General features: G+C 37.2%; 1 protein-coding gene and 1 long non-coding RNA gene across 3 annotated transcripts in view; one reads left to right on the forward strand and one right to left on the reverse strand.

Moving 5' to 3' along the window:
* LOC119782376 (GTPase IMAP family member 8-like) overlaps positions 1-19,123 on the reverse strand; it is a 30,038-nt gene extending 10,915 nt beyond the window's left edge. Inside the window, exons 1-4 of one of the 2 annotated variants that reach the window (XM_038283325.1) lie at positions 19,041-19,123; positions 17,598-17,649; positions 5,605-5,649; positions 1,763-2,329 (exon numbers count right to left, since the gene is read on the reverse strand). In XM_038283325.1, coding sequence (XP_038139253.1) covers positions 1,763-2,329; positions 5,605-5,649; positions 17,598-17,616 — 631 coding nt within the window. In that variant the 5' untranslated portion in view covers positions 17,617-17,649; positions 19,041-19,123. The remainder of the gene's footprint in view (positions 1-1,762; positions 2,330-5,604; positions 5,650-17,597; positions 17,650-19,040) is intronic. The other variant, XM_038283326.1, reaches the window with a different exon arrangement.
* Positions 19,124-23,726: 4,603 nt separating this feature from the next.
* Positions 23,727-24,318, forward strand: LOC119782382. The gene is made up of 3 exons (XR_005280663.1): positions 23,727-23,876; positions 23,971-24,208; positions 24,276-24,318. It is a non-coding gene; the product is annotated as an uncharacterized LOC119782382 (long non-coding RNA).
* The last annotated feature ends 2,948 nt before the right edge of the window (positions 24,319-27,266 follow it).

Raw genomic sequence — 27,266 nt, forward strand, 5'->3', positions numbered from 1 at the left:
TTGAATGTCAGCAGACAGCAAGAAGCCTCCCAGATCTCCAGATGCATTTGAGATATCAAAAAAGTACTCCAGAGTGTTGTTCAGCATGGGGGTGAGTAGAAAATGAAGGCTAATCATGTTTTGGGTGTACTATTCCTTTAAGTATAAGTATTGATACTGCAGTTCAAAAACATAATAATAATAATAATTTAATAATAATTTGCTGCTGTAATATTATAGCGTAGTGTGTTAGGGCAGAAGAAGTTATTTTTCCCAGCATGCACTGGGCAGCATGTTCAGTATTAGAAGCTGCCAGTTAATGTAAATTTTTTCCAGGTTATTAAGTTACATGTTACATTTGTTACTGTTCTTATGTCTGTTGTATCATCAGAGTTTCTGTTACAATCTGAAGTACTTGTTGTCTCACCATGAGTCTGGAAGATAGGTCTGTTAATGTCCTCTCCTCAACAGTTGTATAAAAAAGGTTTTTGTTAAATAAAAGAGAAAGCCTTCTGGAATTATGTGGTGTACGGGGCACGGTAGCTACCACTAAACTGAAGTAATCTCTTTTTAGATTTTTTTAGAATAAAAAGCTAGCAGATGTGCATATTTAAAAAATAACAGAAATTTAATTATAGAGCATTCAGTATTGTAAGAAAGCCCACACTTTTTCTGAATAGATGCATTATGGTATGAGTTAAATTATGTTCCGTTTATTTCTCTTTCCATGCAAGTAGGAAATTTTCCCATGCTCCTGAATGCACCATAACTATCTGACGCTCGTGAATGCATCACACCGGTCTGTGAACGCTGTGCTGTGTAGATGCATGTTTGATTTTCCGCCTATGACAAGCTGACGTCACTGTTTATTGTTGTGTGTGAATTACAACAGACTAGAACAAATAAATCAGCCGTACCTCGGACAAAATCTTTGAATTTAATGTTGTTAATAACACCCGTACTGGGGATGCATATCTGGGAGGGCATGCAGTTTTCTGCATAACACCGGACAGCGGTCCGCTAATCTGTGACCTCTGCATTAAACCGAAGCAAGAGTAACGAGTAACGATTGTTTTAAAAATGTAAGGAATAGAAAGTACAGTTACTTGTGTGAAAATGTAATGAGTAGAAGTCAGAAGTAGGAAGAAAAAAGTAATGGAGTAAAGTATAGATACCTAAAAAGTGTACTTAAGTAAAGTAACAAAGTATTTGTACTTTGTTACTTGACACTTCTGTCGGTCCCTTCAATAGTGGTGTGTTAGAGAAATGTTGGGAAATATGTGGCATCCTGACCGGGAGAGACTTCTTTGCCTAATGGTCTTTTTTATTTTGGGGGGTAACAAGAAACCACCACATTCCATAACAAATACATCTTCAAGTAATTCTAAATGTATACTTTAATTATATATTTCACTATACGTGAATTTCAAAGGAATAAAAGAGCAAGATATAGGATTAATAATAATAACTTATGATATTAGCAGATGTACATAAGCCAGGCCTAATAGCCTTTTTTTGCTCATAAACCGTCAGGCTTTTAAAATAAAAAAATAAAAAAGTATCTCAGTATTTTATGTAGTTTGTGATTTTATCTATGAAATGATTTTTCATATTCTATGTGTATTTATAATTAGGTGTCACAGCTTTATTTTCATGGTATTAGATGGAGAAAGCAATAACACTGACCAGAAGTTTCTGCGCATCTTTCATTAAACTTCTTAGGTAGTAAAAACAAAGACAATATTAAATGTGACAGTATGCAATGCCTTTTATAAACACCTACCAACACAGGGTGTACCACCAGAGGCTGAAGAACCTTGTCTCTGTTGTTTTATGCTTGGATGTTGAAATTTTTGTTGCTCATCATTTCTCTTCTCTAGAATGTGGCTGATTTTCTCCAGCAAATCTTTGCGATAATTGTCCTTAAGGATGAGTGAATTGTCTCTGCTCCTATGGATGAGTTCTTGTAACTCTTGATTTAAACTTGGATTATTCTGTCTAGATGTTGATATTAGAACTAGTGAACAATTAAAAGACTGATCACCGAAGAGTTCAAGAATTTTGTAGAACCTCTTTTTCTTTTCCTCTGTGAAATTTTCTGGCTGAACAACAAGGAGAAACAGCAGAGGAACAGAAGCACAACGCCTCAAACAAGAGTCTATTTCTCTTTTCAGTAGCAGATCTGGTGTGTTAATGACAATCAGCTTCTTTCCCCAAATTAGTTTTTGATGTTTTATTGAAGAGATTGGCTCTTCCCTTAAGTTGAATTCAGTCTTTTCCAGGATTAGGTTTCCAACTGAACTCTTTTCTGACCAGCTGTCTCCCAGGAGAATAAGCCCCACTTCAGACACTGTGAAGAATAAAGATAAGGTGTTTGGTTGTGGAGAGTAAGGAATTTCATCTGTGGAAAACAACATTTCAATAGCAGGTATGATGAATGATAAGAGCAGAACCACTACTCTGACTTTGAAAATAAGAATTCTGTGCACAAATTTACATTTATGTTGGATCTAGCATTATCATAGATCCTTCCTCCCAGCACATGTAAGACTTTACACTGTCACTGTTTCCAACACCTTCAGTAAATTGTCACATTCATGCTGATTTTTGCACAGTTTCTTTGTTAAATAACATGCTGCTGTCATTTTTGCGCATATTTTGTTTTGCTGTTATTTTTCACATATCCATTACTGTAAAAATGTCCCCAGAAGGTTTATTGGTTTATTTACTTTCCAGATACAAAACATTTATGTTGTTAAAACACTGTACAGTACAGTACTTATTTGCTTATTTTCTTAACTATGTTACTTATTCTATTATTTTTATACACTTTCAAAGGTCCAAATTGTGTGACCACTTCTGTTATTATTTTTTGCTGCTGTAACACCTGCTAAAGGTATTTTTTATTCTATTCTATCTTTTGAAATTCACATGAGCTGAAATTATTAACTGTGGATAACAATGACAATGTATATTTAGGCCATGACAATATGGGAGGTTGTAGTGAATCCATAAATAGGTCTAGATTTTTTAGTTATTTTAAGATCTTGATATTGTTTAAATCTTAGCAATGCAATAATGTCAAACTTGTAAAAATCAAAATAGTATCAGAAAAGATATGAAAGTTTGAATGCTGGCACTTTTCAAAGAACTGTCAGGAGAACACTTAAAAGATAAAAAAAAACATGATTTTGGGGACTAGTAATCACTGTACGTGTCTGATGTATCAGGGAAACTTTATTACAACTTTAAATACGTGTTAATCTACAATAGACTTCAGTCACTACATCTATCAAGCTTCATGAATTAGAAAACTTAAATCCAACCTAAATTTATGACTAGATTGAATTGTATTGTCTACGAACAAGAATGCAAATAAAGCATTCTGGGTCAAAGCAATGGGTTTATTTTGAAATATTTTATAAATGAATAAGCTATAGTGTAAATGATGGAAAGGTCAGTGAGGAGGTTGAGTGTTATTGTGAAGAATGTTTATTTAATCAGTGCAGTGTGATCCATTAAAGCATCAAAAAGGAGCACTCGTTACTTATTTGATAGTATTTTGAAGATCCCAAAGGCAGCCACAGTCAGATATGATTGCTATACCGAGAAAAGGAAAGTAGAGGAGATTACAGTGTTTAACCTTTGTTGTCATTATTCACAGCAGTAGGTTTGTAATCTGAGCCTCTAGCATGACCAACCCTGTGTGCAGTGAACCTTTTAGCATAAGCTTTCATGTGCTTACTGGAAACATGCAACTTATCAACCAAAATGTAAGATGTAACAAAAGAAAGCAACGCAGTCCAGATATGCAGATGTGGGCCAGCTGAGTCTAAATACAAAAATAATTTTTGTAACCCCCAAAAATGTTTTACAGCTTTAAGTGTGTTGGGATATATAGCCACAATGGAGCTAAATCAATTGGATGAACCATCTAAATCCCCCTTTTCCTTTTTCACAAAGAGAACAAAAAATTCTCCGGCTTCCTCCCATAGTCCAAAAACATGACTGCTAGGTTAATTGGCTTCTCTAAAGTCCCCTTAAGTGTGAGTGTGTGTGTGAATGGTTGTTTGTCCTGTTTGTCTCTGTGTTGCCCTGTGATGGACTGGCGACCTGTCCATGTTGTACGCGGTCTCTTGCCTGTAGACAGCTGGAGATAGGCACCAGCACCCTTCCCCACCCCACTTGGGATAAGTGTGACATAAAATGGATGGAGTGTTTGTGACATGCAAATCTTTTTTTGTTTGTTTCTTTTTTATATAAATAAAGAACTATTGAAATTACTTTCAGAATACACACAAATAGATTAATAAATCTTGCAGGGAGAAAAAAAGGAACTACCTTAGGGTTAGGATTCATTTGGTGTTACCAACCCAATGAAGCCAACTGGCACAATCTGGAGCCATTGTATGGGACTGATAACTGCTAATAATGACCATTATTGGGATGATTATATCTGAAGCGGCTAGAAACAGCCACTTAGTGTTTACTGGATAAAAGAAGGTAGAATGAACCTGAGGACCCACGTGAGGTTAACTGGCTTTTCTAAACTCCCCTTAGGTGTGAGTGTGTGCGTGAATGGTTGTTTGTCCTGTTTGTGTCTGTGTTTTGTCCATTTAGTATAGTTTCAATAAGTATTAGTTTCACTGAATATGTATTTTAGATATCTGAAAAAAAACATTGCTTGTCAAAATTTCCATTTTAAACAAAATGACAGATCTCCATATCTCTGTTGTTACTTCATTTTTACTAGTATAGTTTTGTTGTTTTACTGCATAAAAAAGTTATTTAGAAAATATATTATTACAGTTCAGTCTAGGAACAAGTTTTTAATCAGGAATAATTCTATTTTAGAGATCTACAAATAGAACAACAGAGAGGAGAGTGTTTTTAATGAATGAGTATTTGCCATACAACACTTCTTCTAAACCCACGCATTATCTCGAGAAGCTATCTTCTGCTTCGCCAACTTCCTCTCCTTTGTAGCTGTAGCGCTGTTTCTCAGTCTTTAAAAAACTTTGTCCAATTTTGTTTTTGTATTTCTGGTTCCAGTGGGGGGTAATAGGTCTTTCTTGTAGTCTGTTGTCGTGGTGAATCGTTGAATTGGGACTCTACTGATAATGGCCTTTCAGACTTGTTGCACACATGCTAAACTCTGAATGGATCAACTTAGAGTTCATTAAACTAACACACAGCAGCTTTTGTGAAACCAAAAACTTAGAGTTTCCAACCTTAGATTAGATACATTTAGAGTTGAGGATTTCAATCTGAGTTTTTTAAACCTGCTTATTTGTATATCAGTAACCTAAATATAAGTTAGATTAAAGTGTCTAAATGTATACATTCTGATTTTGATATGATCATAAATGTATTAGAAAAAATGTAAAATAAATTCCAATTTGTGCACACAATTCTCGTTTTTAAAAAATTATTTAAAAGATAATCAGCATTGTATGTCTATCCTCCTGAAGAGACACTTAATGAGTCATGAAAAACTGTAAATGTAATTAGAATTTAACATTTACATCTTGATGAAGATAAAAAGATCAAAGTACTTGATAGTAGATGTGTATTTCTTTCTTCCTGTGAATACTGATAAATCTAAAGTCATTTAGATAAACTTACTGTTAGGTGGCAGAAAATCATAGCTGTTTCTCCGTCTTATCAAGCCTATGAAAACAACACAAAATTGTTGGGGTTTTTTTTTTTTGTTGTTTTTTTTTTTTTTTATCAAAATTCTTATTTCAAATAAGATCACAAACTCATGGTTATAAATTCCTCCCGGGCTTTGTTTTCCACACCAGCCCTCCATTTATACTGTACATTTATGATTCATCAGTGATGAAAACATGATAATAGAAAGTTTGTGTGGCACAATTTGTATGTTGTAAAAAAGTTATTAACAAGTTCTTAACATGAATTATACAATAAAATAGACAGCACATAAAAGCAGAAAAAAGCAACTAAAGGTCACATGGTGAAAGGATGTAGTAAAAATAATACAATTATTGGACCACAAACTTAACTAATGAGAAGAGTGTTAACATTTTAACTGTACATTGTGTAGTAACTACAGGGACTTACTGACAGAAATGTAATATATCACAGACAAGTTATGCCTACATAAAACCCAAGTCTAATAAAAATACTATTCATGAAATCATATATGTAAACGACCCTCATCATTACTTATATATATATATATATATATATATATATATATATATATATATATATATATATATATATATATATATATATATATATATATATATATATATATATATATATATATATATATATATATATATATATATATATATATATATATATATATATATATCTTCCAGCATCTTTTCATTTGTTCTGCGTCTCACAAACGTTCTTCTTTGTGATCCAAACACCTCAAACTTGGATTCATCCGTCCACAACACTTTTTTCCTTTCTTACTCTTTCCAATGTCTGTGTTATTTTGCCCATCTTAATCTTTTTCTTTTATTGGCCAGTCTCAGATACTGTATGGCCTTTTCTTTTCCATATCTGCCCAGAACCCCGCAGCCGCCTCTTCACTGTAGATGCTGACACTGGTGTTTTGCGGGTACTATTTACTGAAGATGCCAGTTGGGGACCTGTGAGGCATCTGTTTCTCATACTAGAGACTCTAATCTACTAATCTTCTTGCTCAGTTGTGCAACGCGGCCTCCCACTTATTTTTCCTACTCTGTTTAGAGCCTGTTTGTGCTGTCCTCTGAAGGGAGTAGTACACACCGTTGTAAGAAATCTTCAATTTCTTAGCAATTTAGCCTTAATAGCCTTATTAAGGCTTTTAGCCTTAATTTCTAAGAACAAGAATAGACCGTCTTTCTGGCCATTTTGAGCGTTTAATTGACCCCACAAATGTGATGCTCAGAAACTCAATCTGCTCAAAGGAAGGTCAGTTTTGTAGCTTCTGTAACGAGCTATACTGTTTTCAGATGTGTGAACATTGTCACACGCTTGTCAGGAGGAGATGAAGATCAAGATCTGGCCAACCAAAGAACCACAACCCAAACAAATCCACTTCACCCAGAACAACAAAAATAAACCAATGTAGAAAACCAGATGCTGTCCTTATCTGCTACTTTGGCCAATATATAGGTAACAATGTGTCATTGTTACAACATGATTGCACAAGGGTTTTCTAATCATCAATTAGCCTTCTGAGCCAATGAGCAAACACTTTGTTCCATTAGAACACTGGAGTGATAGTTGCTGGAAATGGGCCTCTATACACCTATGTAGATATTGCACCAAAAACCAGACATTTTAAGTTAGAATAGTCATTTACCACATTAGCAATGTATAGAGTGTATTTCTTTAAAGTTAAGACTAGTTTAAAGTTATCTTCATTAAAAAGGACATTTCAATGTGACCCCAAACCTTTGAACGGTAGTGTATATACATATATATATATATATATATATATATATATATATATATATATATATATATATATATATATATATATATATATATATATATATATATATATATATATATATATATATATATATATATATATATATATATATATATATATATATATATATATAAAAAAACTGTTTTCTCACCCCTCGTGGGGTGGTATGTGTCATCCTCAAGCTCGGGTCCTCTACCAGAGGCCTGGGAGTTTGAGGGTTCTGCGCAGTATCTTAGCTGTTCCTGGGACTGCGCTCTTCTGTACAGAGACCTCTGATGTTTTACCTGGAATCTGCTGTAGCCACTCTCCCAGTTTGGGGGTCACAGCCCCCAGTGCTCCAATTACCACTGGCACCACTGCTGCTCTTACTTTCCACATCTTTTCTAGCTCCTCCTTCAGTCCTTGGTATTTCTCAAGCTTCTCGTGTTCTTTCTTCTTGATGTTGCTGTCGCTTGGGATTGCCACATCTATCACTACTGCCTTCTTCTGCTGTTTGTCGATCAACATGATGTCTGGTTGGTTAGCCATCACCTGTTTGTCAGTCTGGATCTTGAAGTCCCATAGGATCTTAGCTCGGTCATTCTCAACTACCTTAGGAGGTGTCTTCCATTTTGACCTTGGGACTTCCAGCCCATACTCATGGCAGATGTTCCTGTACACTATGACAGCTACCTGGTTGTGGCGTTCCATGTATGCACTTCCTGCCTGCATCTTACACCCCGCTGTTATGTGCTGTATTGTTTCAGAGGCATCTTTGCACAGTCTGCATCGGGGGTCCTTGGTACTGATGAAATGCTACTATATATATATATATATATATATATATATATATATATATATATATATATATATATATATATATATTTAGAATATATTTATTATAAGACATAAATATATATATTTTATCTTATATATAACTATAAAATGCTTAATACACTGATAGCCAGTGATTATTAGACATTTGCAGAGGTAGATAAGGTCGGCGGTTGAGACTGATTTTGAGTATCAGCCAATCACAGATAAAGAAATATTTTATCTTTAATATCTGGGGTTTGAATCAGAATCAGACATACTTTAATAATCGCAGAGGGAAATTACTTAATTACTTTTGCAGAGCCACAATCAGCTCTTTGGTTTTGCAGCTCACTTAATATACAAAGATATAACTTAATGCTATGTTTTTTGATTAATGCTTTGTGTCCTCATGAAAATAAACTGGCTCCACTCTGGGCACCCCAGGTAAATTTGGTTTAGAACTGTCACTACTGATTACAGAAAGCCAACAAACAAACTCTACATCAAAATAAATGCACTAGAATTTAGTGGTTTATAAGAGTTTATTTAAGGTAATAATTAAATATTACCACGATTTAGGTTAGGAGTTGTTTTAGGTGAAGGCATTAACTGTGCCCTGTGAAGCACACATGTGCTAAAAATACCACTGGTTAGGACAAATACAAAGTATTACTGTGTTATTCAACTAACAGACAAGAACAGCTTTGAAATTATATAAGAATTGAGCTCTGTAGCTTTCTTTTTTTGTGGTTTCTCTTACTGTTCTTTAATATAATGGATATTTATTAGGGTGGTTTGATATGTTGTAAATGTTTGTTGAAATGGGAATGAGTTTAATTTTTAAATGTATTTAATATTTGTGATGCAAAGAATGTAAGAGTATAAACCCAGGTAAGTATTTGTTATTTCGGCCTTCTCCCTTTTTTTGGAGAAACTGAAAAAATAATTATGCAACCGTGTATTTGAAAAAGAAATCTTTAATTAGATAGGCAGGAACATATATAGGTGTACTGTATTTGTGTCTATGAATATTTACTTGTACATGTTGTTTGTAATTTATTTTGTCCAAAAAAGAATCAATGAAAAAATGAGGCAATGATCTTAACAATTTGTTCAATGATTAAATAAAGTGTTTGTATATTAACAGAAGCGTGAGGCTAAATTGAGGCCAATCTTTAACTTCTTTAATAAAGAGGATCCCTGTAAAAAAACACGTTCATATAAACGCCTCTTGGTGCCTTGAAAACATTAACCAATGAAAAAAAACCTTGACATGCCACACCTAATTTGATGCTTCTGTTTCCGTGCTGACGCTAACTTTCTCGTCAATCATAATCTTGATCGTTTATAGTCATTTTTTAAACAAAGCTGTAAAGTAATTTAAAATGTCTAACTCAATCTGCCCTAAGGTTAATATTTCATTTTAAGTCACACCCTGTTCCCCATTTTTCTATTAAAATACTTTTTTGTCGTTATGTTGTTAATTTTGGTGCAGTTTCATATCAGACTCCTGCAGAATATAAAGTCATATTCAGTAAATGACAATATGTTCTAACGAGGCTTGTCTGTCAGAGTAAAAGTATTTTTAGTGAAATAAAAACCTTTACAAAGGTATCAACTATATTTCATTAAAACTAAATTTCCCTATTAAATATATGTTTCACTTACCTAATGTAATTTTCTAACATTAATTTCACTTTCTTTTGCTACAAACATAGAATTTAAAAAATAACAGAAAGTAAGGCTTAAGAATATTAATAATAATAATAATAATACATTTTATTTAAAAAGGCGCCTTTCTGGACACTCAAGGTCACCGTACAAAACATAAAAAGTGTCAGAAAAAATAAAAATTATAATTATAAAAACATTTAAAAACATTTAAAAATACAGAGGCTGTGACAGTGAAATTTATATTTTTAAAGAGAATAAGCAATCTTGAACAGATGGGTTTTGAGTTGTATTTTAAAATGGAGAATTGAGTCCGTATTTCGAAGTTGGGGTGGTAGAGAGTTCCAGAGGCGGGGGGCAGAGCGGCTGAATGCTCTGCTCCCCATGGTGGTGAGACGGGCGGAGGGGACAGACAGGTGCAAAGCAGATGAGGATCTAAGAGCACGGGAGGGGGTGGGAACATGCAGGAGGTCTGACAGATATGGGGGGGCAAGATGGTGAAGTGCCTTGAAAGTCATCATGATAATTTTATATTGAATGCGGAACTGTATGGGGAGCCAGTGGAGCTGTCGGAGGACCGGAGTGATGTGGTGGATAGAGGGAGTTCTTGTTATGATGCGAGCAGCTGAGTTCTGGACCAGTTGTAGTTTGTGGAGTGATTTCTGAGGAAGTCCAAAGAGGAGGGAGTTGCAGTAATCTAGTCGGGAGGTGACAAGGCTGTGCACAAGTATGGCAGTAGTGTGTGGGGTAAGGGAGGGACGGAGGCGGTTGATGTTTCTTAAGTGGAAGTAGGCAGACCGGGTAATGTTATTTATATGGGATTGGAAAGATAGTGTGCTATCGAGGATGACACCCAGACTCTTAACCTGGGGGGAGGGGGAGATGGAGGAGCTATCAATAGTGACTTGGAAACTGTCGGTTTTGGAAAGAGTTGATTTGGTACCAATGAGGAGAACCTCGGTTTTACTACTGTTTAATTGAAGGAAGTTGTTGGTGAACCAGGCCTTTAATTCACAGATGCAATTTCTGAGGGAGGTGGGCGGAAGAGAGGACGATGGCTGCGTGGTGAGGTAGAGCTGGGTGTCATCAGCATAGCAATGGAAGTGGATGTTGAATTTACGGAAGATATTGCCAAGGGGAAGGAGGTAGATGATGAAGAGCAGAGGCCCCAGAACAGAGCCCTGGGGCACACCTGAGGTGACGGGGGAGGGGGTGGATTTGAGGGTCTTCAGTTGAATGAACTGAGTGCGATCAGAAAAATAAGAAATAAACCAGTCCAACGGAGTGCTCGTGATGCCAATGGAAGAAAGCCTACTGAGGAGGGTGGTGTGACAGATGGTGTCGAAGGCTGCACTCAGGTCGAGGAGGATGAGGATGGTGAGTAGTCCAGAATCAGATGCCATGAGGAGGTCATTGGTGATTTTGATGAGTGCTGTTTCAGTGCTATGGAGTGGCCGGAAACCAGACTGAAATTCTTCATACAGGCTGTTGGCACATAGGTGAGAATGGAGTTGGGAGGCAACTGTTTTTTCAAGAATTTTGGAGATGAAGGGTAAATTGGAGATAGGACGGAGGTTGTTGAAGTTGGTGGGGTCGGCACCAGGTTTTTTTACAATCGGGGTGATGGCAGCAGTTTTGAGAGGTGTAGGGACAGTTCCAGTGGTGAGGGAGGAGTGGATGATAGCGGAGATGAGGGGAGCCAGAGAGGGAAGGCAGGTTTTGACAAGTTGTGTTGGGAGGGGGTCCAATTGACAGGTGGATGATTTGGATTTCCGGATGAGCTCTGTGATTTCCGAGACAGTGGGAGGATGGAAGGAGGAGAATAAATGTGTAGGCGGGGGGAGATCTGCTGAGTTGTTGAGATGAGCCGTTGATCCAAGGTTCTGGTGAATGTTCTTGATTTTTTCTGTGAAGTATGACATGATGTCATTGCAGAAGGAGGTTGTGTAAAGGTGCAGGGGGAAAGGGTCCTGGGGTTTGATGGTATTGTTAAGTATAGAGAAAAGTGACTTAGAGCTCTGTTGATTGGCAGTGATTAAGTTGGAGTAGTACTGTGATTTGGTGCTGGCAATGGAGTCCTTATAGTGCATAATGTGATTATTGTACATTTCTTTGTGTATAGTAAGACCAGTTTTTCTGTAAAGTCTTTCAAGTTGCCGTCCTTTGGTTTTCATGTTTCTGAGATTTGGGGTGTACCAGGGGGAGGAGACAGAGAAAGAAACAAATCTATTTTTTAGAGGAGCAAGTGAGTCAAGAATATTATGGAGACCAGTGTTGTAATGAAAAACCAGATCATCAGGGGTTAGTAGATTATTGAAGTCAAGGAGGCAGGATGAGTGGATACTTGAAATAAGGGTGGAGGGATCAATTTTCTTTATGTTCCGGAAGGATATGAGGCGGGATGTTTTAGAGACTGAGAGAGTAAGATTAACTGCAAATGAGAGGAGAAAATGGTCACTTATGGGGAGTTCATCAGATGTTATGTTGTGGGGGATGACACCAGAGCAACAGATTAAATCCAGAATATGTCCTTTGGTGTGTGTGGGGGTAGTGGTGTATTGCTGACATCCAAAACTCTCTAGGCAGGAAGTAAAGTCTTTGGTAAGAGGCGAATTGGTGTTGTCCATGTGGATATTGAAATCACCCAGCACAATTAAGTTTGGTGAGAGAGAGGATAGGTGGGTGAGAAAATCAGCAAACTCAGTTAAAAAGGCACTATTCGGTTTTGGGGGGCGGTAGACAGCAGCAATGATGGTTGGAGTTGGACCAGATAGCTTGCAGACTGTGGATTCAAACGTGCTTGAAACTGGAGCTGATACCGGCGAGACTTTCCAATTCTCGCGATGAATTATCGCGAGACCTCCTCCGCGACCGGAACCACGGGGTTGAGAGATGTAAACAAACCCACTAGGAGTGGAATCGTTGAGCTGAGAGTAATCTTGGGGCTGTTGCCAGGTCTCGGTTAAGCAGAGAAAGTCCAGTTTACGGTCAGTGATGAGATCCTGAATGAGATGTCCCTTGCTTGTCAGTGAACGGATGTTGAGCAGAGCAAAGTTGAGTGCGTTGTTGTCGCAGCTGGTGGTGGTGCTAGCCGACCGAGCTAGGCGGGCTAACACGCTGTGGTCGACAGCCCGGCTGGTGGAGCATGGAGGGCGACGAATCCACCGTCGGGAGCTGGACCAGATGGATTTTATTGCTTTTGAACCGTTGCGGTGGACAATCCGACGGGAACCTCGGTGGATGTATCTCCGACGTGGCTGGAAGGTGATGTCCGGGTGAAGGTGGAGAGCCTCGGGCGCAGGTCCAAGGGAGTGACAGCGGAGCCGGAGCAGGTCAGCGGGTGAATACTGCAGCAAACCCGCCACTTGCAGGTGAGCGGGCAGTAGGAATATCCAGATACAGACAAGCAGGGTGTATGTCCTGCCGGTCCACATTATTAAAAACGCCAGGTGAGGCTGAAAACGAGGCAGGACAGGTGAGCTACTGGTAGTAGCCTAGTTGGGACTCATACAGTCCTGTAGTGCTGACGAATCGTGGTCGTATTCCCAGTAAAAACAATCCCAGTAAAAACAATTAGACTGTCCGTTAGAAAGTAAAAAAGTTTAAAAGTTACCGGTGAGCGAAGGCAGTGAGCAACGAATACAAAAATACCGGCGAGCAGCGGCAGCAAGTCGTGCCAGCGTTCACTCCCCAAAAATGAGCTTACTCCTACACACCTGCTAAGACTGAATATTAGTCAATGTGCGAAAATATAAATTTAATGTGTTGTCGAATTACTTAAATAAATGAACATGTAATGCAACAGTTTCTCACACCTACCAAAAATGGTTGCATAATTTTTTTCGGTGATGTTAAACACCACTGGTTGAATGAGGTTTCAGATTCCATATGCTAGGATGATGTAAGTAGGGACACTCCTTGATAGCTGGTAGCAGGACATCGATTAGTGCTTTACAAGGTAAACCTTCTGAATTTATTTATTTTTTGCAAATTGAATAATCTGTCAATTACATTTTTGATTAATCCATTAATATTTGGGTAGCCAAAGGTTAATTAAAAAGGACTTTTTACAAAAACAAATCAGGTTAAACTAAAACTTTTCCACTTGAGGAGGCTAGATAGAGCATTTTGACGGACGAAAAATATATATTTTTTCAATCTTAAATGCAAAATGTTCATAGTTTTTACAATCTTAGTATTATTCCTGCTTTAAGTGAGTCACTCTGTCAGCTAAAGGCGTGTTTTATAGTCTATATACTCCAGTTAACGATTAATTGATTACTAAATTAGTTGACAACTTTTTCAAAAATCGATTAATTACTATTAATCTGATTAATTGCTTTAGCTACAGTTCTTACCCCACCACCGTTTTGCTATTTGTGGTCCTTTAGAGGCTATTTCTGATATGGTTCCTCAGGAAATTAAAAGTCATAACCAGGTGCTTTACATTTATTATCCTTCTTAAATTGTCTTTAATAAGGTTTCAGAAGTTTGAGGGGAACAAATATACATATACCTTGCAAGGTAATGCACAAGAATTTGACTTGTATATGTGCATATTCATGTGATTGCAACAATAGCAGTTTCCCATGGCTTGTTTACCATGATTTTTTTATCTTTTAGACAATAGTAAAATGTTAAAGAAGCAGCAACACTGACTTAATGCACTTAAAATAAATCCCTGATGTATAGCATTGCCCCGTTTAGTGCACACGAAAAACATGACCAATTTTGATATACACTATATTGCCAAAAGTATTTGCTCACCCATCCAAATTATTGGAATCAGGTGTTCCAATCACTTCCATGGCCACAGGTGTATAAATTCAAGCACCTAGGCATGCAGACTGTTTTTACAAACATTTGTGAAAGAATGGGTCGCTCTCAGGAGCTCAGTGAATTCCAGCGTGGAACTGTGATAGGATGCCACCTGTGCAACAAATCCAGTCGTGAAATTTCCTCGCTCCTAAATATTCCACAGTCAACTGTCAGCTGTATTATAAGAAAATGGAAGTGTTTGGGAACGACAGCAACTCAGCCACGAAGTGGTAGGCCACGTAAACTGACGGAGCGGGGTCAGCGGATGCTGACGCGCATAGTGCGAAGAGGTCGCCAACTTTCTGCAGAGTCAATCACTACAGACCTCCAAACTTCATGTGGCCTTCAGATTAGCTCAAGAACAGTGCGCAGAGAGCTTCATGGAATGGGTTTCCATGGTCGAGCAGCTGCATCCAAGCCATACATCACCAAGTGCAATGCAAAGCGTCGGATGCGGTGGTGTAAAGCACGCCGCCACTGGACTCTAGAGCAGTGGAGACGCGTTCTCTGGAGTGACGAATCGCGCTTCTCCATCTGGCAATCTGATGGACGGGTCTGGGTTTGGCGGTTGCCAGGAGAACGGTACTTGTCTGACTGCATTGTGCCAAGTGTAAAGTTTGGTGGAGGGGGGATTATGGTGTGGGGTTGTTTTTCAGGAGCTGGGCTTGGCCCCTTAGTTCCAGTGAAAGGAACTCTGAATGCTTCAGCATACCAAGACATTTTGGACAATTCCATGCTCCCAACTTTGTGGGAACAGTTTGGAGCTGGCCCCTTCCTCTTCCAACATGACTGTGCACCAGTGCACAAAGCAAGGTCCATAAAGACATGGATGACAGAGTCTGGTGTGGATGAACTTGACTGGCCTGCACAGAGTCCTGACCTCAACCCGATAGAACACCTTTGGGATGAATTAGAGCGGAGACTGAGAGCCAGGCCTTCTCGTCCAACATCAGTGTGCGACCTCACAAATGCGCTTCTGGAAGAATGGTCAAAAATTCCCATAAACACACTCCTAAACCTTGTGGACAGCCTTCCCAGAAGAGTTGAAGCTGTTCTAGCTGCAAAGGGTGGACCGACGTCATATTGAACCCTATGGATTAGGAACGGGATGTCACTTAAGCTCATATGTGAGTCAAGGCAGGTGAGCAAATACTTTTGGCAATATAGTGTATTTATTGACCACCTTAAGGTTGATTGAAACTCAGAAACCAGGTCTTCTGCATCACCAAAATCTTGGTGTCATGATGGACTCAGACCCTCAGAGGCACATAAAGGCAGAGAGGATAGGGGAGAAATTGCCGTGCCAGCACCACGGGCGCTCTGGGTCATTCTCGGGATCTCACCAAACGCACGCTTTTCCATCCAGCAGCCATGCTCTTTAACTCTAATGTTATCTTTCCACAGGTTCCATACGTTGCAGCAGATTGTCCCCAAAGTAAAATAATGTGGCATTATCAGCATATGATATAGATCTTAAGTTTTACATGATTCCCAAGTATTTGTTTTTAATTAAGAAAACACTTTGAACCCTGGTGGACCCCACAGGTAATAGTGGGAATTTGAGATCTTGTTTAATATAGTTGTATGTGTTCTTTTAAATAGTTCAAGATCTATCTGGATGCCTTTTTCCTAATCCCAGACATTTCTGCTCTCTACCTTAATGGTCACAGTATCTAAATATAGCAATTATTAAAATATTTTTACACCTTCCAATTATCTAAACGCATTTAATTTTGTATTTTTTTTAAATTCATATTCAGCCTCCACGTTTCTATCACAGCCAAGCATATAGAACAGATGCATTTTGAAAAATGCAGGGTTCAATGCTGAAAATGTGACCAACCATTTACAGGAAGATTGCACAGGCTACCATATAAACACACCCAGAATGCAGCTTAAGTAATGACATTAAATTCTCTATAAGAAAATATTGGAGAAACTTCTCATGGTTTTTCATAAAGAGGAGAGAGTAATAAGGTAAACTTTCCGGCACTCTCTCTTTTTTCTGTGAGGCATGAAGAGGACAACTATTTTACTTAATCTGTTTTCTGTCCTGAACTCTTATCATAGGTAAATTTTTTTTTTTTTTTTTTTTTTATGTGTCATTGATTGCTAAATCATAAGTCTGCCCCGACTGCTATATATGTGCTCTGCAACTCCAAACCCGAATATTTTTCCATACGGTTTACAGATTTTACTTTGTAAAAGCATCTCCCTTCCTGTCAGACCCATGAAATTGCCCCTGAATTGTTACGTAGTCCAACTAAAATAGATCTGGGGTCTATGTCAGTCAGAGCTTTGCAAGCCCCTTTGCAGGAAATCATGTCAGGTGTGATAATTTCCACTGACTCCAAACGAGCTCTAAACGGCAACAACCTCATAGATTAGTATTTACTGGATGATTTATTCAGTGCTTCTGCAATAAATAAATTCATTTTAACACATTTGGAATAATCTTTGCTGTATTTTAGTATAGTATGTAAGGAACAGGTAATGTCAAAGATTGGTTAAAAAATGAAGTGAGAATATTTACACCTTTAGTTCACTTCATTTGCTTTTATACAAAGGGCGCCCATCTTAATATCGTAGCATGTATTGTAACATGTTAAATGTCTTTCCAAACTTAAAGAAGTTTAAATTATTTTGATGACTTTTTGTGTCCTTTTTTCACATCAGATCTTAAAAATAAAACATTTTATTTCCAAATCAATGTTTCTACTAACCTCAAAAAGTGATCATTGGAACTAAGGTGTTATTAGTCACCATGTTTTTCGAGTTGTATATTTGAAGGAAGTTGTATTAAAGGTTCAACAGAAATTGAGTTTGATTGACTAATTGATTAATTGATTGATCTATTAGACTAAACTGTACTCACCATGTGTTCCCGTGGCCATGTTTTCAGATCAGTAGTTACCAGTAGACTTTACCTGAAATATAGATTTTTAATAGGAATTACAAAAAAACCTTTTCTAACAAAAGAGACACTATAAGCATAAAAAAAACTGTAAGACTTTTATACATTTAATATTACACTAAAGAATATAATCAAGACAACTTTTTTCGTATTATTTTTTTTAAGATTTTTTAATTTGACTAACTATATAAAAAACATATTTCTAAATACTCCCCCTAACAATTTTTTCTGTGTGATTTTCTCAAGAATAATTCTTTTTATCAACAAAAGACTGAGATGGAAGAAAGATAAACTCAGCAGTGTTATCCCAGAAACATTTAATGTAGCAGGTTAGGTCTTAAACGGAAAGCAATGACAAATTAAACATCAATTTTTGTTTAGAAGAGTTGAAGGACAAAGCCTCTCCTGAGGCTGATAACACAAAGCTGTTTTTTTTATTTTTATTTTTTTTATCTTAATCCAATTTTATTCTGAAACATGGCAGAGAAAAAAGTAAACAAAATGTTGTAAACATAGTTGTAACAATCAGTTTATTTATCCTTGCCTTTATTTGTTTTTGCAGAAATAATGACCAACAGAAGAAGTTGAAAAAATTGGTAAACTTTAGGTTGGTCAATAAAAAAGATAAAATAAAGCAGAATATTTTTTCTTGCATCCTGATCTGTAAAAAAATAACAAAAAGGAGTTAGTCCTAGGAAGGAGCTTCTTTTTTTAGTAGTCCTAGTAAAGGTTAGATAAGGAACTAAGAGTTAATAGCATGTTTTTTTTTGTTAATCTTTTATTATGAGCAATACTTAGTTTGTCTATTTCCATGTCTGAAGAAATCCACATTCTCTGTGTAGGGTATATTATCTTGCTTTGGTCCAGGGTACGTACGTACCTCCTACCAGATCATACGCAGAGTTAAATTTGAACTATTTTTACTGTAAGCTAAATAATCTAGACTTTGTACTTTTTACAACTGATCCAATAAAGATATCCAATGGACGTAAATGCACAAGTACTAAAGTTGTTTAAGTTCATTCTGTTAGTATTTTAGTACTCTTTTCATCTCTCTCAGCAATAAAAAAGTTGATTTTTCTCTCTGAACTTCGGACCTTAGATGCTAAACTTTAACTTTCAGTTGATGTCAAATTTAGAGAGGACAGCTTAAAAAAATGAACTTATATTTTAAATTAACAGTAGTGCAGATTAAGCAGTTATTGCAAGTTTTAGATTTTCTGTTTATTTTTTATCTGAATTTATTTGATGAATACCTAATACTTCATGACCACAGTAAAGTATCATCAAGTAAAGCAACAGCTGATGGTGGTTCTTCAGACACCTAACATTAAACACAAAGTTAAAAAAAAGAAAACAAATATTTTGGCTTATTTCACAAAGACAACATTTAGTTCTACCAACCTGAAATGTCAGACCGCTGCTGCATCATCTCTTCCTGAATCTCCTAAACGAATGTGTCCACACCTGAATAACAGCACTGCTCATCTCCATCTGTTACACCACCTCCACTGAGCTGAGTGGGTGGGAAGATGAGCTGAGTTAATGATAGAAGAAAATAAAAGTTTTATTTCTCATTGCACTCTGTTGTCAGCAAAAAAGAGGTGGCCATGATTTTACAAGTGGAAAAATGAGAGTAACAAAAAGACAAAATAACTACAAAGCACAGAAAGATAAGTCATTGGTTAAACAACATAAAGTCAGACTAAAACTGAAGCACCTTAGGAGCCACTGAGGAGTCTGCATAGGTACATGTCGCATTTCAAAAAGTAAACTATAGAGAGCATTTTTTACTTTTAGGTTTTGGCTCTTTACGTAGGACCCAAATTCAGACCAAACCTGCACGGTGACTTGAAAAGTTTCACTAAAGAACAAATACTAGTGTTATAGAAAAAGCAGGGTGTGATACAGTATGAGCGAGAAGGCATAATCTGAAACAGAATAGTCGGTGAAAAACAAAGAGAAATAGAAAACTCACTTTACTGGGGGAAAGGAATGACAGGCCTGTATAGAGTGGCTGTGGGAAGATTGAATGAGCTTGCTGCCATGGTGGCTCTGGCTAAGGGGAAAATAGTTCTAAATATGATTGGAGCAAAAAAAAAATTTGAGGGTAAATGCATAACACAATGATAAAAAACAGGAAAAAGGATCTCTTACTGCTGTCTTGATGTTTTATCCACAGGTTATATTAACAAGGTTTTAGCCGGGTCTAATCTGATTTGAATCATAAACACATCCCTTTAGTGGGGTGTTTTGCCTAGGCATTAAAAACAGCAATTCTGCTTTATATAAGGTAAAGCTAAATAATTTTATGTTCTTAATAAAAAAAAATTATTAAATTAAAAAAATAAACTTTCAACAACACAGACAGCTTCATGTGTATTAAGTGGATCCATCCATCCATCCATTCATCCATCCATCCATCCATTCATCCATCCATCCATCCATCCATTCATCCATCCCGGATGGATGGATTTATCACCTGACTTTTGGCAGAAACTTACCGCGGAGTGTGAAGAATTGCCTCATACGCAAGGAGAGGCTGTTTTGTATGCGAGCAGGGATCGTTTGGTACTCGGGGATAATTTACTAATTATATTTTCAGTGCAATGTTAGAGTCCGGTTTGTAAAACAAATTTTTTTTTGTGTGTGCAACATTTAAAGGAATAGTACACCCAAAACATGATTAGCCTTCATTTTCTACTCACCCCCATGCTGAACAAGACTCTGGAGTACTTTTTTGATATCTCAAATGCATCTGGAGATCTGGGAGGCTTCTTGCTGTCTGCTGACATTCAAATAATGGAGGTCTATGGCGCCCGAGGCAGAAAGGTCCATAAAAGTCCACAAAAAACGTTTCAATATTCCTCCATACTGCTCGTCCAATGTATTCCAAGTTTCCTGAGTGGGTAGCATCCAGAATTTACTCGAAACAAAGTAATTTAGAATGTTTTTAGAGCATAAACAGTAGTGAATAGGATTTCCTGAAAGCGCGCACATGCGCGATCACGACGCTACGGAAGCCGGCAGACCAAACCAGCGCATTCAGCTCGGCAAAGAACTCATGCTCTTCCTCAACACTGAAGTCCTCAGACATTTTTCTTTCGTTGTTTCTTTCTTTGCACAGGTAAACAGCACATTTCTTCTTCTACGCTTGCATTATTGGAAGAGCAGACGCTGAATGCGCACTTTCATCTGGTTTGGTCTGCCGGCTTCCGTAGCGTCGTGATCGCGCATGTGCACGCTTTCAGGAAATCCTATACACTACTGTTTATGCTCTAAAAACCTTCTAAATGACTTTGTTTTGAGTAAATTCTGGATGCTACCCACTCAGGATTCTTGGAATACATTGGACGACCAGTATGGAGGAATATTGACACGTTTTTTGTGGACTTTTATGGACCTTTCTGTCTCGGTCACCATAGACCTCCATTATTTGAATGTCAGCAGACAGCAAGAAGCCTCCCAGATCTCCAGATGCATTTGAGATATCAAAAAGTACTCCAGAGTTTTGTTCAGCATGGGGGTGAGTAGAAAATGAAGGCTAATCATGTTTTGGGTGTACTATTCCTTTAAGGACAGTTTGAAAAAAAGTTTATTTGTGTGTGACATTAGATGAAAGTTTGTAACACAAGTTTTATTTGTGAACAATAATATTTATTTGAATGCAACATGTTTAATTATGGATTATAAGATTTGTTTGTGTGAAACATGCTTTATGCATTTGCAACATGCTTTATGTGTGTGCGCAACATGCATTTTTGTACAGAAAAATCACTCCATATGAACACCCTCTACCTTTAAGACTAGGTTTAAAACTTTCCTTTTTGATAAAGCTTAGAGTGAGAGTGGATGCATGCATGCTCAGTGCGAGGGATTGCTGTGAAGTCAACAACAAAATGCAAGCAAATATTTACTGATACCACATGCTCCACCATGGGGAGTGTTTCCTCAAGTCAATGAAGCAATCGAAGCAATCAGCTGGTTTTCCTTCTGTAGAATTTTTTTACCAATGTTATTGTATGATCTTATTGAATTGTTTCTGTAAAGTGCCATGAGATGATGTGTGCCATGTATTGGTGCTATATAAATAAATTATATCAAATGCTTACATTAAAAAATTACATGTAATTTCTTATTCAATTCAATTTATTGCTATTGCGCCAATTCACAACACATGTCATCTCAATGTACTTTCCAGTTCACTGGTTCATCCAGTCAGATTGATCCAAAGTTTTCTATCTGAGGAAAACCAGCTGATTGCATCGACCCATTGACTCTTCAGCAATCCCTCACACCAAGCATGCTTGTAGCAACAGTGGAGAGGATAAACTCCCTTTTAACAGGAAGAAACCTCCAGCAGACCCAGGCTCAGTGTGAGCGGCTTTTGCTGAGGCCCACTGGGGTTCAAGGAAACAGGAGCAGAGATACAAAAAGCAGCTGTAAAAGGCGGCCCCGTCCAGCAGACACACAGCCAGGCAGAGGAGCTCCGAGCCAGCTCCCATGTCAGAGGATGAAGAGAGCACATCCAGCCAGAATAGTTATGTCTGATATGAATGAAAATAGTTTCTCAAATGGTTATTGAGTCAGAGATGTGGTGGGTAATGTTTGGTTTATTGAAAGGTTTTATCTGTCACTGTGTAAATGGGTTTGGCTGAATATTAAGCTCAGATTCCAATATCTCCGCAGAGTAGGAACTATAAATCTGATGTCTGATATGACAGTACTGCTGCTGAAGCTCCTCGAAAATGTTATTAGCACCCAGAAAAGCAATGAGAAGTGATGGAGAGTTATTGTCACTGGATAATTTAAATAATAAAAATAATGCCTAATTCTCATCCCAGGAATATGCATTGAGCACTAAATATCTTAAATATGCAATTGCGCCTAAATATAAAGAGATTGATTTCAAAAAGATGTATTTTAAATGACAGTTATCCTTCCAACCAATTATTAATGCTCCTAATTTAAATTCACTGTAGATAAATGTTGTCTATGTGAGCAAGAAGAGGAATTTGTCATGATTTTATTCTAAGATCTGACCCACATACAGAAAACCAAACAGAGAGACCAGTGGAAGGTTTAACAGGTTTGTTGAGAACTGGTAGGGATGGGTCCAGTGCTGCTCTGGACACTGGCGAACCGGGACTGAAAAGTGAAGGGAAGTTCCTGTGGTTAGTTCATGCTCAGTGGAAAATTTGAGCTTCAATTCACAAAAGGGAATTAAGGCAACAGGACTCATGTTTCCAGAAAAAGTGTCATTCTCTGAATCCAGCTGGTGTGGGTTGTTCCAGTAATTGACTTGCTTGTTGGAGGGCGGACATGGTTTGACCAGGTTGAGGTGTTTCCTTGAGGAACGGAGGAGCAGACTGCCACTTGGATTTCCTATGGTACTTGAATGGTTTCTTGTGGAGATGAATCCCCTGCTCAGTGTGAAGCTCAAACAATCCTTTGGGGAAAAGTAGATCCAAACCTCCAATTTACATCCCCAGCTCAGTTTGAAGCTCAGACGATCCTTCCAGGGGGAGAAGGTCCAAAACATGCAGTTTGCAGGATGACTTCCTGTCGAGAGGCAAAGACAAAAACAACAAGGTTAGGCTAAGGTTGACAAAAACTCAGTTTGACTTAGCAAAATTCAGCTTGGCTAGAGTACCCAAAACTGGCAAACACTCTGGCGTTGAAGTAGTGGGAGTCAGCAGCTTAAGACTCCTCCAGTAATGAGGCAACCATCCGCAGGTGTGTGAAAGGGCAAACGAGAACCAGGCGCCACCTGGTGGTGGAGGGAAAACACACAAAAACACAACCCACACAAAATGGATTCCTAACAGAATTAACTTTTTTATTGTAGTAAAACCCAAACATTTTTATCCTCAGTTGATCATCAAATCTTTAAACATAAATTTTATTTCCCCCTCCGCAATGAAATTTGATTATTGTTTATTAAACAATATTCAAATTTATTATTTATTATTATTATTATTGCCCATAATAAACAAAATTAAAAATGAAATAATTTAACTTACTTTGTCCATAAAGACAATGTCTAACACCGATACTAAAAGACTTTTCTGTCCTGTCTGTCAGGATCCAGAGATCTGCCACCTGATCTCCAGCAGAGAGCGCTGTGGGCCTCCTGAGCTGATTCCTCTACACACCTGGAGATCATCAGCTCATCAGAGGTCCACACTACTTAAGCAGCTTCCAGACCTTCCTTCGACGCCGGAGTGTTGACCTAGTTTGGTTAGTGAACCTGAGCCTCAGAACGTCTGAACTTTACTAGTAGACTCTAGAGAGGAACTAGTCTTCTAATCGCCTTTGTCTTTTGTGCTCATAGGAAACCCTGAAGCTCTGGATGAGCTCCACCTAGAAACCTGCCTGCCTGCTCATGAAAGCCAAACCTGAAGGTCTCAGTTTGGATTCCTTCTTCAGCTCTTGGATAGAGCAAGGAACAAACCCAAGCCAGAAACCTTCTAGCTCGGAACTAGACGCTGCTGCTGCTTAAACTCTCTGCCACATCGTTGACTCTGGACCTACGGTATCTCACCTCACGGTTCTGTTACAATCTCCTCAAGGTACATCTTGATTCTTCTCTCTATCAATACATCATCAGCTTGGCTAGCCAAACTCTCATCTCTCCAGAAACTCTGAGACCAGTCCCGGACCAGTACCAGAACCAGATCCAGAATAATATCATTGTACATCTTTCAATAAAACTTGTTAAACTTTCCTTCAGACTCCATTGTGTTCTGCATGTGGGCTAAATCCTTAAACCCAATCATGACACTGTCATTCTTAATTACCCCTTACATCTTAGTCTTAGTGTTTTTTAGTCTAGTGATTGTTCCTTGACCATTTTTATATCTTTATTTGATGATCTAATTTACTATTGAATACATTCACTGTTATTTTTTCTCTTAAATGCTATTTTGTGCAAGTTTATAAAATAAGTATTTTGTTGTTGCTGAATACAAGACATTTTGAAGATATATTTTTTATACATACATTGTTTAGATCTACTTATATCCTTCTACCCCTTTTATATCATCACCTTCCCTTTTATTGGTTCATGCTCCTGGTGGTTGTCAACTTTATTCCACTCTATTTCTCATTAGTGTAGTCTCTGTTCACTTTACAGTAAAAAAATAAATAATAATTAAAAAAACAGCAGCGAGAGGTTCAGTATCCAAATTTTTTCCCTGTTTTTGTGTCAACTGTCACGGTTGCTAGGCAACAGAGCGTAAATGCGGTAAAAGCCAGAGAAGCATGGATCTTTTTGAATCCATTGCTAAAACTCTTCCGACCTCTTTATTTTCATGGACCTTGAATGATCCAAGCCAAAACCAAATTTGTCTTCCTATAAATCGGCCCATCCTACTTTAAAATATTATTAATGGAGTATTTATTAAAACTATGAGCTGTCTGCATGTTGTAGTACTTTCTTTTAGCCTACATAAAAAAACAACACAAATTTGTCTTGTTATATATTCAAGTACTTATTTTACTTAATTTTACATTTTTGTAGATGCTTATAAAATTAATTTTCCCTTTCATAATTTTCTAAGTGGACATTGTTTTATGTGTTTTTGTAAAAGGATGTTCCTCTAAGTTTGATCAAATGACCTTTGAGAGACTATTATATTGTTGAGGTTAATAAAGAAATGTTCATATTAGAATTTTTACTGGGGTCCCAACATGACACATAACAGGACCATGCCTTTATGATTTGTATTTGGCTCAGATTTTCTGCTATAGGCCTATTACTGAATGCAATAGAAGATTTTTTTAAATTAGGCTACAAAACACAAAAGACATTTTAGTTCAGGTGGACTACTTTATTTTTTTTAGTACAGGATTTCTCGTGCTAATGATAAGATATATATATATATATATATATATATATATATATATATATATATATATATATATATATATATATATATATATATATATATATATATATATATATATATATATATATATATATATATATATATATATATATATATATATATAAACATAATATGCTGTTTAATAACATTTTTCTTACCAAATAACTTCTATGAAGTACTTAATACTGAATACAAGTTTTCCACGTTGAAGCCAACACTTGAAACACTGTATCAAAGATGAACTAAAAAATATGTGAGAAATGTTGTGTAAGTCTATAAATGGTTAAATTTGCAGATGCTACAATAGTGGCTTCCACTGTTTATTATTAAGTAAAAATTGTTCATTTGAGAAAAATATCAAATAATTCCTTACATTAAATCAATTTGAAAATGGTTATGGAGTTTGTATTTTAGCATGTTTCGGTAGAACAGATGAAGCAATGATGCTCTCCTTAGGGTAGGTGGAGTCTGACTTTTCCTCTTATCTTGAAATTTCTAAAATCAGCTTTTGTGAAACAGGGTCCAGTTCTGTGAAAAGTTGTTTTTCTTTCTGCCATTGTTTCTCAAAGTTTTGCCACATACTCTAATTTGAAGAAAAAAAATTTGATACATTCCTGCTATTTCACTAATAGTGTGGTGGAGTATTAGTTTGAAAAAAACCTGCTTGCTTCTGATGATTTCCTTTAGCTAACCAAGGACTGTTTGCATTATATGACTCATCCAATTACACTAGTTTTCACTAGAGGTGTAAGGAGCCAATGATCTGCATTGGATGGAGCACATGACGTGAAATAAATATTTATAAACATTAAACCGAAGCCAAGGTCAAGCAGTTATTTCTGCACATACATGGAATAAATTCACCACAACTTCTGTTCAAAATATAAGATTTTATTAACAAAAATCTTTCAGATCCCACTCAAACGTACCGTAAATCCTCTAATATAGGCCCGGGCCTTTATTTCACTCAAGTGCATCGCGGTCCAGGCCTTTATTGGAAAGAGGCCAGAATTGGAGACAGGCCTCTATTGCTCTTTGAGCAAAACAGACTACCAGTGGAATGAATAAAAATGAGATTTTGTGTCTATTTGAACCTATAAAACACTAGGTTCATTTATTGAAAAAGTACAGTTACCATGTCTCGCTTGGTTTGAAGTAAAAAAAAAATATCCTCCAATTCTGTTTAATCCTCCTCCTCAGTTTCCTCCTCCTCTTCATCTCTCCCTTTATTCTCCTCATCACTCACGCCAGTCTCTATAACAAGGTCATTATTGTACAGTTCCTCTTCGTCCTCCTCATGTTCTGCTGCGTGTCTGTTCTCTTCCTCGCGCAGACGGGCAGCAGTCAGGGCCTGTCGTCCAGAGCGCAGGGCTGTGGTACTTGTATGTTACTACCACAGGTATAATGTTGAGGTATGCCCAAAAAAAACGTTTATAGCCTCCTATATTTATTTACCTCCTCTGACAGCGAGACCGGCCAATATTAGAGTCCCGGCCGCTAATGGAATACAGGCCAATATTAGAGAATTTACGGTATTTCAGTTTAACACTCTCAACTAAGACTAGTAAAACTCAACTAAACTAAACTAACTACTATGTACAAAGAGGAAGGGAAAAACGGTTGAAAAACATATTACAGTTTAAGATGGATTCTGTGTTTAAAACCAAAGTTTATCTGGAAGAATTTGGGATGTGATCAAATTAGCTTTTCACTAATTTTAAAGAAATTGGAATGTTTTCAG

Source organism: Cyprinodon tularosa, unplaced genomic scaffold (genome assembly GCF_016077235.1).
Source record: "Cyprinodon tularosa strain WSP-4 unplaced genomic scaffold, ASM1607723v1 ctg192, whole genome shotgun sequence".
In the NCBI taxonomy this organism is placed as follows: Eukaryota; Metazoa; Chordata; class Actinopteri; order Cyprinodontiformes; family Cyprinodontidae; genus Cyprinodon; species Cyprinodon tularosa.